Genomic DNA, 15,459 nt, shown 5'->3' on the forward strand with positions numbered 1-15,459 from the left:
GTTATTCTTGACTTGATGAGCCAAACCACTGTAGCCTGAGATCTGTTCTACTTACAGGAACTCCGTGAGCCTCGGATAAGTCACGATGCTCTTTCCAAGCATTTGTCCTAGAGGTCACGGTGGTCCAGCCAGAACTAAGAAGCTACACACAGAGAGGTCTGTAAAGATTTAGAAAAAGACACCCCCACCCTCTGATGCCCTCTGAGTGCCACCTTCCCACCCTTGCAGCCACCACACATATCCACAATGGTAAGTTAGTAGCTGGCAGTTCCAGAGATGGCCTGACAACCCACCCAACCCCTAGGCTTACCAGCTTTATACAAACATCTGACTCCTCAGTGCTGCCTTCGCCTGCCAGCGACAAGACTGGCAACCTGGGATGTGCCAAGTTCTTGGCTCCAAATTGCAAAACAAAACAGTATAGGAGGGAATTTGCGAGTTAGCTGATTTGCAAACACTACAGCAAGCCACTGTGCAAACATTTGTTTCTGTGTACCTATTATTTCTCCCAGAAGGTTACCTGGATGCCATCCTGACAGTGTGCAAGTGTGCTGTGCTTTGAATTACACATGCTTCCATCAGTCACACTTAAGTGAACCAGCTGATTGTGCATCATTAAAAGCTAAAACAAACCAACCCAGCCAATAGAAGAACCCGAAACCCAGATCCTTCATCAGATGGCAATCACAGGGTTGCTCAGTAATTACAGAGGGAGGGTCTCCACTGTCACTCAGAATCAGCATCAGGTCTCCAGGTGTGTTCCCATCTGATGAGGTATGTCACTCACAAGAAGCCACACACATCGAGGGGTGCTCACCCTGACTTTCTTTAGAGGAACAGTGTTGGGCTCCAAACACCACTTTTCTGAAGGCATGTACGCCCGCATTTGCTAGGTCTCACAAAATGTGGTAAATGTTCCAACTCTTCACCACATGCTTGGACACTAGGTCCCATGGGTCCCTTTCCACATTAAGAGAGTCAGGTGTAGAGAGGAGGCAAGGCCCCTCCACAGGTGGCAGGCAGAAGAGCTAGAAGCCAAACTCAGACACACCTTACTACAGAGTATATTTTTCTTCTGAAGAACTTAAATCTTATGTATGTATGCACTGTCTATTTGTGCAGATGTAGATTGTGGATATGTGAGTACAATCTTATGTATGTATGCATTGTGTATTTGTGCAGATGGAGGTTTGTGGATATGTGAGTACAGTGGACATGGAGGCCAGAAAAGGGCATCAGATCCCCTGGAACGAGTTACAGACAGTTGTGAGGCAGCAGATGGAATGCTGGGAACTGAATCAGGTCTTCTACAAGAGGAGCAAGTACCCTTAACCTCTGAGCCGTCTCTCTAGGCCCTGGGTATGAACTCGCAAAATTCTACAGGACAAAAGGTGACATCACAGAGCACAGTCATTTCCTCCTACCTCCTGAGAGGCGCCACTCAGATCCAAGACTGGAGCCCCGGTTATATGCAGTTATAATAGGGATGTTCTAAAGCGGGAAAACTAGCGGTTCACTATTGTTTAAGTCCATACATGGCTCAGCACGGCTGGAAGGCCCTTTTGAAGGTTATCCGCTGTTTCTGGCTCTAGGCAGAAAGACCTAAGTCTTCTCCAAGAAAGAAAGGTTCATGCAATTTGTAAAATCTTCCTGAGTCACCTGCCTGGCTGGCTCTGCTACCAACTCTGGAGACTGGAAGGGAGCTGCAGAGCAAATGCAAATAAATAGCAATGCGAGCCTGTAATTCACCACCCAAACCTTCTTTCTACCCCAGCCAAAGGAACACACAGGGCCCTAGCAAGAATGCCAGTCTTTGTCAGAAAATAGATTTATTATTGATAGTGAGTGAAGTTGTCAGTTTTCACTACAGAAGTTGCATAAGCCAAGGTTTGCTTTATATTGATAAAAATGCCTTATTTCACTTGCAATCATAAACATTATTCCAGTAAAAGAGGTACATTTTCTCTCCTTTTTGTCTTTCTCGCATGATCACAATGTTACAATGAAGTAGCTCTTACATAATGGGAGAAGAACACCCTAGGCCCCACAGCCCAGGCCAGTCCACACTGCTGCTCCAGCCCAGTGGGTACTTGCTGTGTCTCCATGTGAAATAGTTTAACGTCCCCCCTCCCAGCTTTCTCAGAGTAGAGGTCACTAAATGGTGGAGCCTGGAGTGAAAAGAACATTCTATGTCAGTAAGAGTTGGAAAGAGTAAAAAAAGGTGCAGTGGACTGCCTTTCTCTTTTATTCATTTGTGAGTTTCATTAACACTTAACAGTGTTCTTTGATGACTGATCCTTGATCTAGACGTTGGCCTTTTAAACTGTTGATCAAAACACGTTATGATTCTGTCGAGTCCATTTTCCAATGCCTGTCTGTCTTTAGTGGTCTTCTCTTTAATTGGGTCATTTTCTTACTAGGAAAAGAAAAAATGTTCCACCTCTGGAATTAACGTTGAAGGAGCGTTGCATGTTCTCGGGGGTAACTTTATCCTCCCTTCTCCAGCATGCTCTGCAAGAGAAACAGAAAGTGTCAGTTTACTCTCAGAGGCAAGGGCAAGCAAATGGCAGTAATATTTAGGGTGATTATGGTGCTTTTCAAATACTGCATCCAAACCATGAAGCAAAGCATATGCTTTCTCCTCTCAAAACACCACTGCCTCTGAGCAGTGCCCTCCCTCCCCAGCTTCAATCTCCAACGACCCACCCACCAGCATCTGAGAACAGTCTGGGGAGGCATGTGGCCTGGAGGAGGGTGGGGAGGGACATCTGGACACAGAATACAAGGGATGGGGAAATTTGTTGGGGCAGTGTGAAGTTGGTGGGGCACAGTGCAGCAGTTAAACCCAACAGCTCTTGAGGAAGACTCTCACCTACAACCCAAGTCCAAGCTCAGAGACACCATCTGGCTCTGGGAAGAAGGCAGACAACACCCAGGAGCACACAGCCAGGTCTCCCAGGCTGTCCAAGTGCTCTCTGTACTCTCTTTCCAAGTAATGGGAGGGGGGCTGTAGATATGAACCATCAAACGGAAGCTACAGCCAGCTGTGCAGGAGGAGGTGCATGTCCCCCACTCTTAGAGAACCTTTAGGATGGAAAGGCAGTCATTTCTCTTAGGTTAAAGGCACCCAGAAGAGGGCAGGTTAACCCTACAGCTGCCTCTTCCTCCTGTCCTCATACTCCCTACCAGCTCAGCTACTGAGTTCTCACTGCATTAGTTAAGAGCTACAGGAAAGCTAATACATGTACCCTTGGGAAATGAGAGACTAAGCATGGTAATAATTTGCTACTTTTAACTTATTTGCTAAATACATGCTAAGGTTTGTTAAGCAAAACACATGTACATGGTAAAAAAAAAATTGCACAGGAACGAAGCATATACAAGGAGGTTTTGGTTCAGGCTGCATTTGGGGAAGGTGAGAGTTCAAAAGTTCTGCCTGGCATGGAGGGCAGTTCCCTGCAGCTGCAACAAAGAAGGAGAGCATTAACCCTCGCAACAGTCAGAAAACAGACAGAAAACCTGGGTAGTGAGTACGGAAGATAGGGTGCAGCAGTGGGCAGTTAAGAGTCAGGAGAGCCGGGCGATGGTGGCGCACGCCTTTAACCCCAGCACTCGGGAGGCAGAGGTAGGCGGATCTCTGTGAGTTCGAGACCAGCCTGGTCTACAGAGCTAGTTCCAGGACAGCTCCAAAGCCACAGAGAAACCCTATCTCAAAAAACTAAAAAAAAAAAAAAAAAAAAAAAAAAAAAAAAAAAAAAAAAAAAAGAGTCAGGCAGGGTAAGTAAGGATGGACATGAGGTGGACAGGCTTCCTGCTGGCCACCGAAAACACTTGTCTGGCTATCCAACAAATGCTTTTTAAAAATAGAATGGCAATCATGAAATGGAGCCTGATATCCTTGGCACAGTGAACTCAATAGACGGGAGTATGGAGGTCCGAAGACCTAGCAGACTGGGCTATGAAAAGCAAGGGTATGAAAAGGAAAACACAGGCACAAGAAGCCCAGAGAAGAAAAGAGGGAGGTGAGAGGAGAGGTTCATGCGTACCCTTAGTGGCAGAGTGTGGGAGGGGACACTGTGAACAAAAAAGCAAAAAAGATAAATTCTGTTTTGAGCCTGTGGGCTGATTTTGGATGAGGCATGCCTATAGGAACTTTTGGAAAAAAGCTGCAGGGACGGGAAGAAAGGTCAAATGATTTAAGACAAAGATGACTGGGGAGGGGTAAAGAAAATGGAGCACAAGGAGTACAAGGGCAAAGGGTAGATGATTGTCTGATTATTCTTGGGTCTGAGATTAGAGGGCCCTATGTGGCCTGGGGACACGGTGCACTAAAGAACTGACCCACAGGCAGGCAAACTCATGAGAGATATAGGAATGGGAAGAAAAGATGTTGCTTTAGTCAAACAGGAAGTTAGGAAAGCACAGGTCCAGAGAAAATAAAGGACAATGGGGAGGAAGCAAAAGCTACACATGACGGAAGGGCCAGGAGAATGCACACGGCATGAGTGCATTGCTACCAGCACTGGGTTTGCGGGCAAAATATAAATCCAACTGTGCACCCAACACTGTCTGCCACTGTCACAGGGTCTTAGCATTTCTTCTAGGCTCACCTCTTTGTGACTTATCTGTGAAAGTCTCTCCAACTACACAGGTGGGTGCTCTGTAAATGCCCAACATACAGACAACCTCATTGCCCAGTTCTTTACTGCATGCTCCATGGAAGCCAGCCTGAAGCACATCTATATTGAGCCCACTTAGGGTTTCTGGTTACTAGAGAGAGCGCCCCCACTGAGTGGTACTCTACGGCCATTCTGCACTGGGGGTCATGGGCCCCATATATTTTTGAATTCACCAAGGGGAAGCTTAAGCCTTGTGCCATCTGCCTGATATGGATCACATGGCTCTCCTTCTCCCTGCAGAGCCAGGTGACAATATGCGTCTTTTCAGTGTTTTGACACAATCTGCAGCTAGTGCAACACAAAAAAAGTCACAGTTAACGGGTTCTCTGAGGGCTAGAGATCCTTTTAGCCATTTTTCCCTCTTCAACCCTGAGCAATTATAGAAGAGTAATTTTCTGTTGACTGCCAGCAATGCTAGACTTCCCTGAAGAAAGACAAGCTGGGCCCTGGCTAAAATGGGGATCAGACACCATTAGGATACAAGGCCACAGACAGAGAGCACACTGTGCTCAGTCACCACACATCCTGCCACATGGCTTAAACTCCCAGTCCCTCTGAGAGAGTGCAATGGCTCACTCTGGAGACATGGGGGTGCGGAGGAAAGCTGAGGGGCTGGTCCACTAGCCTGCTGCTACCAAAGGGTGGCAGAGGAGGTACAAAACCACTCTACTGCTGTCAGACATTAACAAATACAACAGCAAGTTGGGGTTTTAACAAGATGAATAAACTGATAAGCATTCTGTGTTATTACTCTATCAGAGCTATGCAAGGAGACCTGCTGTAGGCTGGAGTAGTCAGGGCGGTGGTTGGAGGGAGTCCCAGGACTGACAGGTCTACACTGCACCTCTCAGGCTGTCCCATCTCTGCATCATCTATATCTAGATGCTGTTGGGTTGAATTTCAACACTGCATAAATTAACACTGCATAAATTAACATAGGAAATTCCCTAAAGAATGAAGGGGAAGCTTTGCAAGCTATATTAAAAAAAAAATCCCGCTGTTTTCATTTAAGGCAACGCTAACACTTAATGTGGAGAAAGAAACTCCTCGCTGCTGCTCCTCTCGCGCGTATTTGGGCTCGCAGAACTGCCTTTTGTAAATAGCGGCACAAATTACCAAAAGGAGCGAATGGCTCACGCATCAACACTGCTCTTTTCCAAAATCTCTTTCGGTTCCAGCCACTGATGAGCTCACACTGTCAAACAGGAACAGTGGCCCTGGAGACCCAAGATGGTGTGTCATTTCCACTTATTAAAACCAACTCAAGCACTTTTCTCAAATATTTTGTTACATAGTTGTATCGTCAGCCAGTTTCTGAACCTTGGCTTTTTTAGCAGAGGCTGACTACCCTAGCAGTGAGCAGCCCCTGGCTGTCTCGACAATTTTAAAAGGAATTTAAAAGCAACCCTGCACCGCTAGGCAATCATTACAGAGAATATGGGATTTTAAAAAAGACCACCCAGAGTATATGTGTCCCTAGAGGGGAGCTACCCAGAATCTCCCCAAGGTTTCAGACACAGAAGGATTAGGTGTGGACATAGTGAAGGTTTCATCATTGGGGGAGGGGGTGCTAACACAGCAGCAGGTCCTGAGTTAGGCACAGCCTTAGTACCGAGTTTTCACTGAGGAGAGACAGAAAATGCAGGGGTGCGTGCGAAGGAACAGATCTGTGGTGGGGAAAACAGGACTGTGGGTGAAAAAGGAAGGAAGAACACTCTACACATTCAGCTCCTGAGAAGCCCCTGCTGCCTGTGTGCTGATCTTCATGATCGGGAAGTCTGATACTAACTAGTTTTGGTTTCAGTGTCTGCTCCTCCAGTCAGGGTTGTGCCTGGTCTTCCTGTTTTGGTAGAAGACACCAGTCAACTTTGCCTGGATCTAGTTTCATATCACCCATGCCTCTGTGTGACATTCAAATTAACATGCAAGCAATTAACTGTTTATATAACTCGCCACAAAAGCAGACAAAACATTAACAGACTGTAGCTCAAACTCTTGGAAGATGCGCCCTAGGAATAAAATACCTATTAAGAAAAAATGAAAATCTAGTACCATGGTAATATATTAAATTCAATTTTTTTTTTTAAAAAAGAAAATGTCATAAAGCAATGTATTACTCTGGGAAAGCAGGTGAGAAATAGATTCGTAGGATGAACAGGGTTAGGGCAGGGGGCATGAACGCTTAGAACTCAGATTACTTGAACAGCTTTAGTTTTGACAGGCGGCCACACCACAGAAGGAGTAGGATCATCCGGCGGACAGCAGCCCAGTACAAAGATTAACAAATGCCAAAGAATATATGGAACACAATAAAATTATATTGCCAGAGGTTTTCCTGCAAGGCTGACCTTAGTTTATCTTTGTGCTGGACAGGTTGGGGATCTGGGAACCATCAGTGTGGTGTTAGCCAAGAGACAGGCTCAGTGCACTCTTAGCTCCTGCCATGAGTGGGGGGGGGGGGGGGGCGGGGGCTCCTCACCCAGGACTACCTGCAGCTTCAGAGGGCACCAGAGGGCAGAAAGGGAGCGCTTCCACTGGAGTGGCTTCTGCCTTCTTCCCAAGCCAACTTCCATTTGCTTCAGAGACTAAGTTTAGATGCATTCCTAGAGGCAGTGAGTTTAGACTTCCGCTAGGTGGTCTGGACTCAGCTAGCGACAATGACTGCCTTCTCATGAAGGAAAACAGACAGACCCTACAAGATTTGGTGAAAATTTGGGGTGCCTGAACCCTACTTCTAAACTTCCAATTCAGAATCTCCAAGAAGAGGCTGGGCATGTGCATGATTTTTAACCTTTGGAGCCTGTGAGGTTCACACGTGCCTGAGCAGGCAGTGGGCTCTGCTGGGATACAGCCAGTTCCCACTACAGAACTGTGCAAAGGAGAAGCTGAGGTCGGGTCTATGATCTCCAGGTCCTCCAGCTCCAAGAGCCTGGTTGACATGTCACAGAGCTCACCTTACAGTCATGAAGTAGACTGCTCTGGCATTAGGTTTTGTTTTTTTTTTTTTTCGTTTTCTTTTAAATATTTATTTATTATGTCTACAAAATTCTGTCTCTGTGTATGTCTGCAGGCCAGAAGAGGGCACCAGACCTCGTTACAGATGGTTGTGAGCCACCATTTGGTTGCCGGGAATTGAACTCAGGACCTTTGGAAGAGCAGGCAATGCTCTTAACCACTGAGCCATCTCTCCAACCCTCTGACATTAGTTTTTTTTTTTCCTCAAGAGCCCAGATTTCCAAGTAATAGTCACTCCCTATGCTTCCAGGACCATTTCAGGCTCAAAATAATAGGGAAACATTTTGCAACCCGGCTGAACACAAATCCAAATCACAGGGGAGGTAAAACACAGCCTTAAGAAGGTTGCAGGAATTTTACCTGGGCAAATCCTTCCATACCCACTGACCTTGTAGTCACCTATTCTGGAGTTAGCAACAGTGGAAATTTCATTCACATTTTATACATGAGAGGACTGGAAACATGGAGGTCTAGCCTCAGTGGTCAAGGTCTTGACTCTATTCTTTCTGTAGCCAGGGCCCCCTGTGATCTCAACAGTTCAGCAGGGAGAACAGGTCTCAAGGAAAAGGTATCTGGCTACCAGCTACTGCCTATGCACTGATTCAAGTCTCAGCATAGTTTATGGACCTCTGACTGCCCCGCTATCTGACTTCAAGCACCTATGCTGACCCCAGGCCCTTGGGCAACTCTTAGTCCCGGTTCTTTCCATCGAATACTCTTATCTTACTGTACCTCCAAAGCCTCTCACCTCCCATGAACTATACCTCACAGAGTAAGAGACATCACAGTACAACAGGAGCCCGGGGCTAAGGCACCTGCATTTTGTAATGGAGTTTATTAGCTGTCAGGCTATGTTTTGGCAGGCAGCTTGGGGAGAACTGTTTTTCCCTGGCTCAGGAGAAACTGAACTGTTTCTAGCCTCTCTGGTCACCTTGTCAGGAATGTGACCTTGAGGAGAGGGTGTGTAGCTGACACCATAGCAGATTATCCGCTAGGGCAGCTGAGAGCAAACTCCAGGAGGCAAAAGCACTAAAGCCCAGAAAACCCAGAAACCACAAAATGAAAAGGTGCTATTACTAATCAGACTTGAGCCTATACCTACCTCTTGCTCTCCACAATGAATGCAGATTAGTCCTCGCAGGTAGAGCTTCAAGCTCTCAGCTCAGCAAAAAAAAAAAAACAAAAACAAAAACAAAAAACTGAAGTTCTGGTCACCATGAATAATCTGGGATGGTGGCAAAGCATCACCCAATAACCCTACGTCAGGTGAACACAGACTGTTCCATGAGAATACTGTTAGTTTCTTCACCTTATAAAAATGCTTAGAATTCTTGCCTACAACCCTGTAGGTAAGTGTTAAAGTACCGAGATGTCACAAGGAACAGAGACAATGCTGATCTATAATCCAGACCTCCTTCACTTTAAAAATTAGAAGTTAAAGTCAGGAAGTGGTTGGTAGCTCACATCTTTAATCCAGCAGAGACAGAGGCAGAGACAGGCAGATCTCTGTGAGTTCAAGGCCAGCCTGGTCTACAAAGTGAGCTCACAAAATCAGGACTTTCATACAGAGAAATCCTGTCTCAAACAACCAACCCCATCACCCAAATAGAAGCTGGACGGCCAGGCATGGTACTGTACCCCTTTAATCCCAGCACATGGCATGCAGATGGCAGATAGATCTCTGGGAATCTGAAGCCAGTCTGGTCCACATGGTGAACTTGGGGTCAGCTAGGGTACACACACAGAGGACTCTGTCTTAAAAAAAAAAAAAAAAAGATGCTGGGGACATTTTATATTATCTACTTATCTACTCCTGGATTCTTATTCTCTTCCCTGTTTACAAAGTCCCATATATGTCAGCTGTAGCAAGACTGAATGGGAACCAGGCTTTAATGGCAAGAGGTAATTCAATATTGGGAAGCTTAGAAAGTTAGTAGGTTAAGCAGGTATGGGCCAGACACAAGTTGATGTCAATTGATGCTCCATTTGTAAATACTGTCCTTAAATAGCTAGCCAAAGGCTTTTACAACTTAGAAACGATATTAGAGCAATTTAGTATCATGAAGAATACATAACTTAATACACTAACAATAAGTTGAAATGTCTCACATCAAACCACAAGGAACTGTTTAAGAATAGCTGAAGATTAATGTCCATGCATAGATAAATAAGAAGAAAGGAAAAGTAAGGCTAAGAAACATCCGGAAATTTTGCTACCAGTAAAATCTATTAGTCTTCCAAACAGTACCCCAGGGACCTGTGAAAGCCCAACCTATGAGTCATGTAAAAGTGGAGTGGACTACTGTAATGATTCCACAGGGGAAACCCTCGTACAGTGTCGGAAATGGGGTAAGACTTAATGGTTGCTGTCCTGCTCATGCCCAGTGCATTCTCTGGACTTCACTGGAAGGCTAGGAGAAGGGAGCTGGCCTACCTGGAACTGCTACACTAGGCAGTGAGGACCGACAAACTTCCTTCTAATAAGGGAGGCAGAATTGGGTTCTCAAGGTTAGATCATTTTCACAGGGAGCAGAAGCACAGTTTTGTACCAGGTCCCTGCAGTTTACGTGGTGTGGCTTTTCAGAGGGCAGGCCAAGTGGCCCCTTTGATCATGGGCACTATCATCTCATGTCCTATGTGTGACCTATGGACTCTATTACCACTTCAGGAGCCTGTCACCATTCCTTTCTCTCATTTTGTCATTACTGTTCTCATTTCCCCTCACTCCCTCAACCTGTATTTGTGGGTGATGGATGTCTCTTATTACACTCACCTGCTCTAAAAACAAACACCACTTAGTTTCTCTTAAAAATTTTTGTTTTGTTTCATTTTCATGGCAGGGTGCATCTTGAACTAGTTGTTAAATTTATCATCATGATGTACCTGGGTTTCAATGCTCTCAACTGCAAAATGGAGAAAGAACCAATTTTACTACTTACAGGGTGTCATCAAAAACATGTAAGAGTGGATGCTGAAGTAGCCTTGAAATCCTAAAGCTTGAAGAAATGAAGGGGCCCATGTTTCATGGTTCTTAGCTACTTCAGTGCTGTCCAACCTGTGGCAAGACTTGCATCTTTCTGATACTACTCAGTTACCATCCACTTCCAAATAACTGGACATAGAGCTGTGAAATATTAGATACTCTGAACAGGCTAGCTGCAAGTAATAAACCACATGGCAGGCTTTTCCAAATACTAATATATGCCATGATTTCCCTAAATGATGATCCTGAAACTGGGGAGAACAAAGATGTACTGAGTTGTTGCGGGAGGTCCTCCCACTCCTCCAGCCTATCACTGCTGAGATACCAGCCCATTGGGGCGTGGTCTCTCTCCCTTTAAAAAAGCGGCCACTTCCCTCCTCTCTCTCTCTCTTCACTTCCTGCTCCACCTGCGACTAGACTCCTTTCCTGGTTGCGTAGAGGGCTGTTGCCTGGGACAGTGATCTGTAAGTTTTTTCCCCTTTAAATAAATATCACCCTATTAATCATAATCCCAAATTGGTGTGGCATTGTTTGTGACTTACGCCTTCACTGAGTACTCTGTATAAGTGAAACCACCACAAAAAACACCCAGTTCACGGATGAGAGAGACCTAGTAAGAGAGGCCCAGACCCACCAGACTCTCCCCCTCTACTGTGCTGTGTGGCATGTTATCTTGTGTGTTAACTTTTTTTAAATTCCATAAATAGGACCCATCGACACCACAGGACTAAGTATTTTTCAACAAGCTCTCGCCAGGCAAGGGTAGAGCCAATGCTCCAAGGCACTCAGTGTTGCCACTTCAGCAATACCAGAAATCACACTGTGGAAATTCCATGTCAGACACCACTCTTGAAACATGCCCCCTGACACAGCCACTTTTCCTATGACCACTCAGTCCCACCTCCACAAGGTTCTATTATCAGGTCACCTACAAGTCCCAAGTGCTCAGCTAGTAGTGCTATTGAAGGTCGGGGGCTTGTTAAGAGCTCATCAGTGGCTGTGACAAGCAGCACGCACTAACATCAGCAGCACTACCTCTAGTAAGGTTGTTAAAGAATCTAGTAAGGTTGGAAAGAATCCCGACATAGACTCAGTCATGCAAGCACCGCTGTCAGCAAATGACAGACAAAAGCAAACAATGAAACTTTTTAAGACAACATGGGTTTTTAAATCTTGATCACATTTCCCCCACTTAATGTTACTGTTATTTCCCAGCTACCAGGCAATAGCGACCCTCCCTTCAGATATTTATGGACTGCTGGAAATTTACACTAAGTGGTATTATTATAACTGGAGCAAATAGGGCTATAGGAAGGCATGCTGTGTAAGTCAAATACTAGATCTAGATGGGTGAGAAGGACAATTCTAGGGAGTTTGTCAAAAGAAAGAACAGAAGTTCAACAATTTGTGTCTCTCCAAATCACACACACCCAACTGTAAAGCAATTATGTGAGCTGTTGAAATTGTTAATCTGCTAAAAAGGGATATGATTAACTTCTAAAGCACATACATTAAGAGAAAATATGCATCCTGTGAGTGTCATATTATGCAATTATGAAGGGTCATGAAGCATATGAAAGGAGAGAAGTTCTTTTCTAAATGACTCAGCTGTGTGTGTGTGCATGTGCATGTCCCTCCCAGCTTGTGGTGGCTGGAGAGAAAACGGCCTTCAGAGGGAGTGGCACTATTAGGAGGTGTGGCTTAGCTGGAGTAAGCGTTGCCTTGTTGGAGGAAGTGTGTCACTGTGGAGTGGGCTTTGAGGTCTCACATGTTCAAGCTATACCCAATGTCACAGACTCCTGCCGCCTACAGATCCAGATGTAGAACTCTCGGCTCCTTCTCCAACACCATGTCAGCCTACTATGATGACAATGAACTAAACCTCTGAAACTCTAAGAGAGTGCCAGTTCAATGGTTTCTTTTGTAACGTTCCCACGGTCATGGTGTCTCTTCATAGCAATAGAAACCCTAACTAACACAGGTCTAATGGGCTCGACCAACTGGTAGGGGAATGATTAGCGACTGAAGGATGGATTTCTTTGATTTCTGCTAGATCTCCTCCTACTTATGGATCTCAATTTGCTGGCTTCTTCATTTACAGCCTTCGTCCATGCTGGCTTTGAAAAGTGTCTTAATAAAGTAAGGTATTAATAATGAGGACATAATCATTGGAATCATTATAAGATGAAAACTTCAGAGCAATGAAGTATATTTTTAATGTATTTTTCTCCCGGCACATGAATAAACATAGGGAGAGTTCTGGCACAGGGACTCGAATCCATGTCAGGCAGGCACTCTGCCACTGAGTTACAGCTCCACTATTTATTTATTTTTATATATATATTTATTTATTTATTATGTATATAATATTCTGTTTGTGAGTATGCCTGCAGGCCATATGAGGGCACCAGACCCCATTACAGATGGTTGTGAGCCACCATGTGGTTGCTGGGAATTGAACTCAGGACCTTTGGAAGAGCAGGCAATGCTCTTAGCCTCTGAGCCATCTCTCCAGGCCCGGGCAGCTCCACTTTTTTACTTTTTACTTTGAGAGAGAATCTCATGAAGTTGTTCAGGCTGTCCTTGAACATGAGGTTCTCCTGCCCAGCCTCCAGCAGCTAGGATCACATGCCTGAACTATAGGCCTATGGAATCTGGCCTCTTCTGGCAGTGAACTGGATAGAACTTATAAGCTAACTAACTGATTACAGAAATTTTGATGAGAACTAGCTGAGTTTAGAAAGCTTTCCCATATGTTAGGTCCTCGCCAGTGGCTTTCTACTTTTCAGGTGTCCAGGGAGCACGCACACCCACCTGTTTGGCATGGTTGACACAGTGCATGTACTGGCTGGCCAGAGCGGAGCAGCTGAGGGTCTGCTGGGTGTTCTGGCGGTAACACTGGAGGATTTTGGTCTGCAGATCTGCACAGACTGGATGATATTCATACCGCCTGAAAACAAAACAAAACAAGGATAACTGATCCAGGCATCCCCATTCATTGTAATGGTCAAGGTTAAAGACTATATAAACACACACATAGGTCCTACAAATGACCAGTGTTCCTGCTCTACAGCCTGGTCTGGAAGTCAGAATCTGCCAGCCCCAACTTCTCTCTGGCATACTCACAGCCAGCAGGTCATGAAGCTCTGGCCCCTACAGTACAGTCTTTCATACTTACTGTTATTACAGAAATTCCAAGTATTTACACTTTTTGGATCCAAGGGCTCTCTCCTGCCTTCACAGGTCACCCAGACGGTTGTTTGTAGTCCACTCTCTATTGCTTCTTAAATGAAGTACAAGGCTAGCAGAGACACTGATCCGGCTCCTGCCTGCCTTTTGCCCTTGTTGGACCCTGTACCTTGCTATGGCTTGGGTAAATTATGCTCAGGGTCCAGTTACGGGTCTCACATCTGTAGTCACAAACTGCTTGTGAGCTGGGAGATGCTTTGCACCCAAATTCTCACCTTTGCCCATGTAACTGAAAACTACCTACTCATCTTTCAATAGAACCAACCTTCTTTGAATAGCTCTGGCTAGTTTTCTGCTCCCATCATCCCACACTAACTTTTCCCTGTGTCCATGTCATGGACTATACAATAATCGAGTGCAATCCACCAGCCTGCATTTACCAGAATGTAAATTCCAAGGAACTGTCTTGCTTTCTTTCTGACACTCACTATTCAGTGTGGATAGTTCTTACCTAAGCCATATAATAAGCTTGTTGAATGAATAAAACTGGGTAAACAGCTAAAAATCCCCCAGGTTAAACTTTTGCAATTATATTTACAAGTCTCAGATTTTAGTTGGATTGCTCTCAGTGAATATGCCATGCCAAACATAAATGTTTCCACAAAGCTTTTAATACACACTTGAAAATAATAAGCCAAATGAATTATATAAACAGAAAATATTCTTGTTTGTATGACATGAGAACTTGAGTTATAAAGACTAACCACACAAAACAACGCAAAACAATCATTAATCTAGGAATTTGTATTTTTTTTAAAAAATTAGTTAGTTTAATAAAAAAAAAAGCTTCCAGTCCTATCAGTTCTGTCTCTGAAATTTAAATTTGTTATTTCCATATAACCCCGAAGTAGCATTACTTTAAGTTTAATGGGTTCTAAACACAAAAGCCCCAGAGAACACGAGGATAGTTCCCATCAATAAGTAAGCCCTTGGGTGACGGTTTGTTTCCTCATTACTTTTACCCAACATGATAAGTTAATGTATGTTTTGCTGGAGTGGAAAAGCAAACCATGTGACTGTCCCTTAGGCAATCTTCTTCCCACTACCCCAGAAAGGAAGTAGATATACAGGGGAACAAATGATCCACAGATTTTACCCAACACTGTTTTCACTTTTTCATTCATTACTTTACTACTTTGTCTAATACCTGAGAACAGAACTTAAGTCCAACTCCAGGGGTTTCAATTCTTTTTAAGCCTTTGATGCTCTGGATGTCTGTGGATTTTTCTGGACCTGAGCTTCCCTAATCCCCGACAAATGAACATCAGGATCAAAAAGGAGTCGGCTATGCTTCCAGAAACACAGCCTCCGAAAACTACTGACCAACTGGTGACAGTAAGACTTGTGTCTGGATAAATGTTGAATAAAGTAAGAAAGATTAAGCCTCAGGTTAGCTGAATGCGGCAAATAAATGGCTGGCAATGCTAACGATTCACACAGGAGAGCCAAGCTATTGTGCTTCTGTCCTAGTGCTGAAATCAGACCAAGGGCAGAGGAAAGGGGGTGGGGAATAAAAATAGGCCCAAGCAGACC

At 44.7% G+C, this 15,459-nt stretch overlaps 1 protein-coding gene across 2 annotated transcripts in view; it reads right to left on the bottom strand.

Moving 5' to 3' along the window:
- Nucleotides 1–1,804: 1,804 nt before the first annotated feature.
- Nucleotides 1,805–15,459, bottom strand: part of Chchd3 (coiled-coil-helix-coiled-coil-helix domain containing 3) — a 265,737-nt gene continuing 252,082 nt past the window's right edge. For both annotated transcript variants that reach the window (XM_041675783.1, XM_041675784.1), the window contains 2 exons: nucleotides 13,492–13,627; nucleotides 1,805–2,511 (listed from right to left, as the gene is read on the bottom strand). In XM_041675783.1, coding sequence (XP_041531717.1) covers nucleotides 2,488–2,511; nucleotides 13,492–13,627 — 160 coding nt within the window. In that variant the 3' untranslated portion in view covers nucleotides 1,805–2,487. The remainder of the gene's footprint in view (nucleotides 2,512–13,491; nucleotides 13,628–15,459) is intronic.

The sequence above is a fragment of the Microtus oregoni genome, unplaced genomic scaffold (assembly GCF_018167655.1).
Source record: "Microtus oregoni isolate MIOR12 unplaced genomic scaffold, Mior012 000026F_ref0000081, whole genome shotgun sequence".
NCBI classification, from domain to species: Eukaryota; Metazoa; Chordata; class Mammalia; order Rodentia; family Cricetidae; genus Microtus; species Microtus oregoni.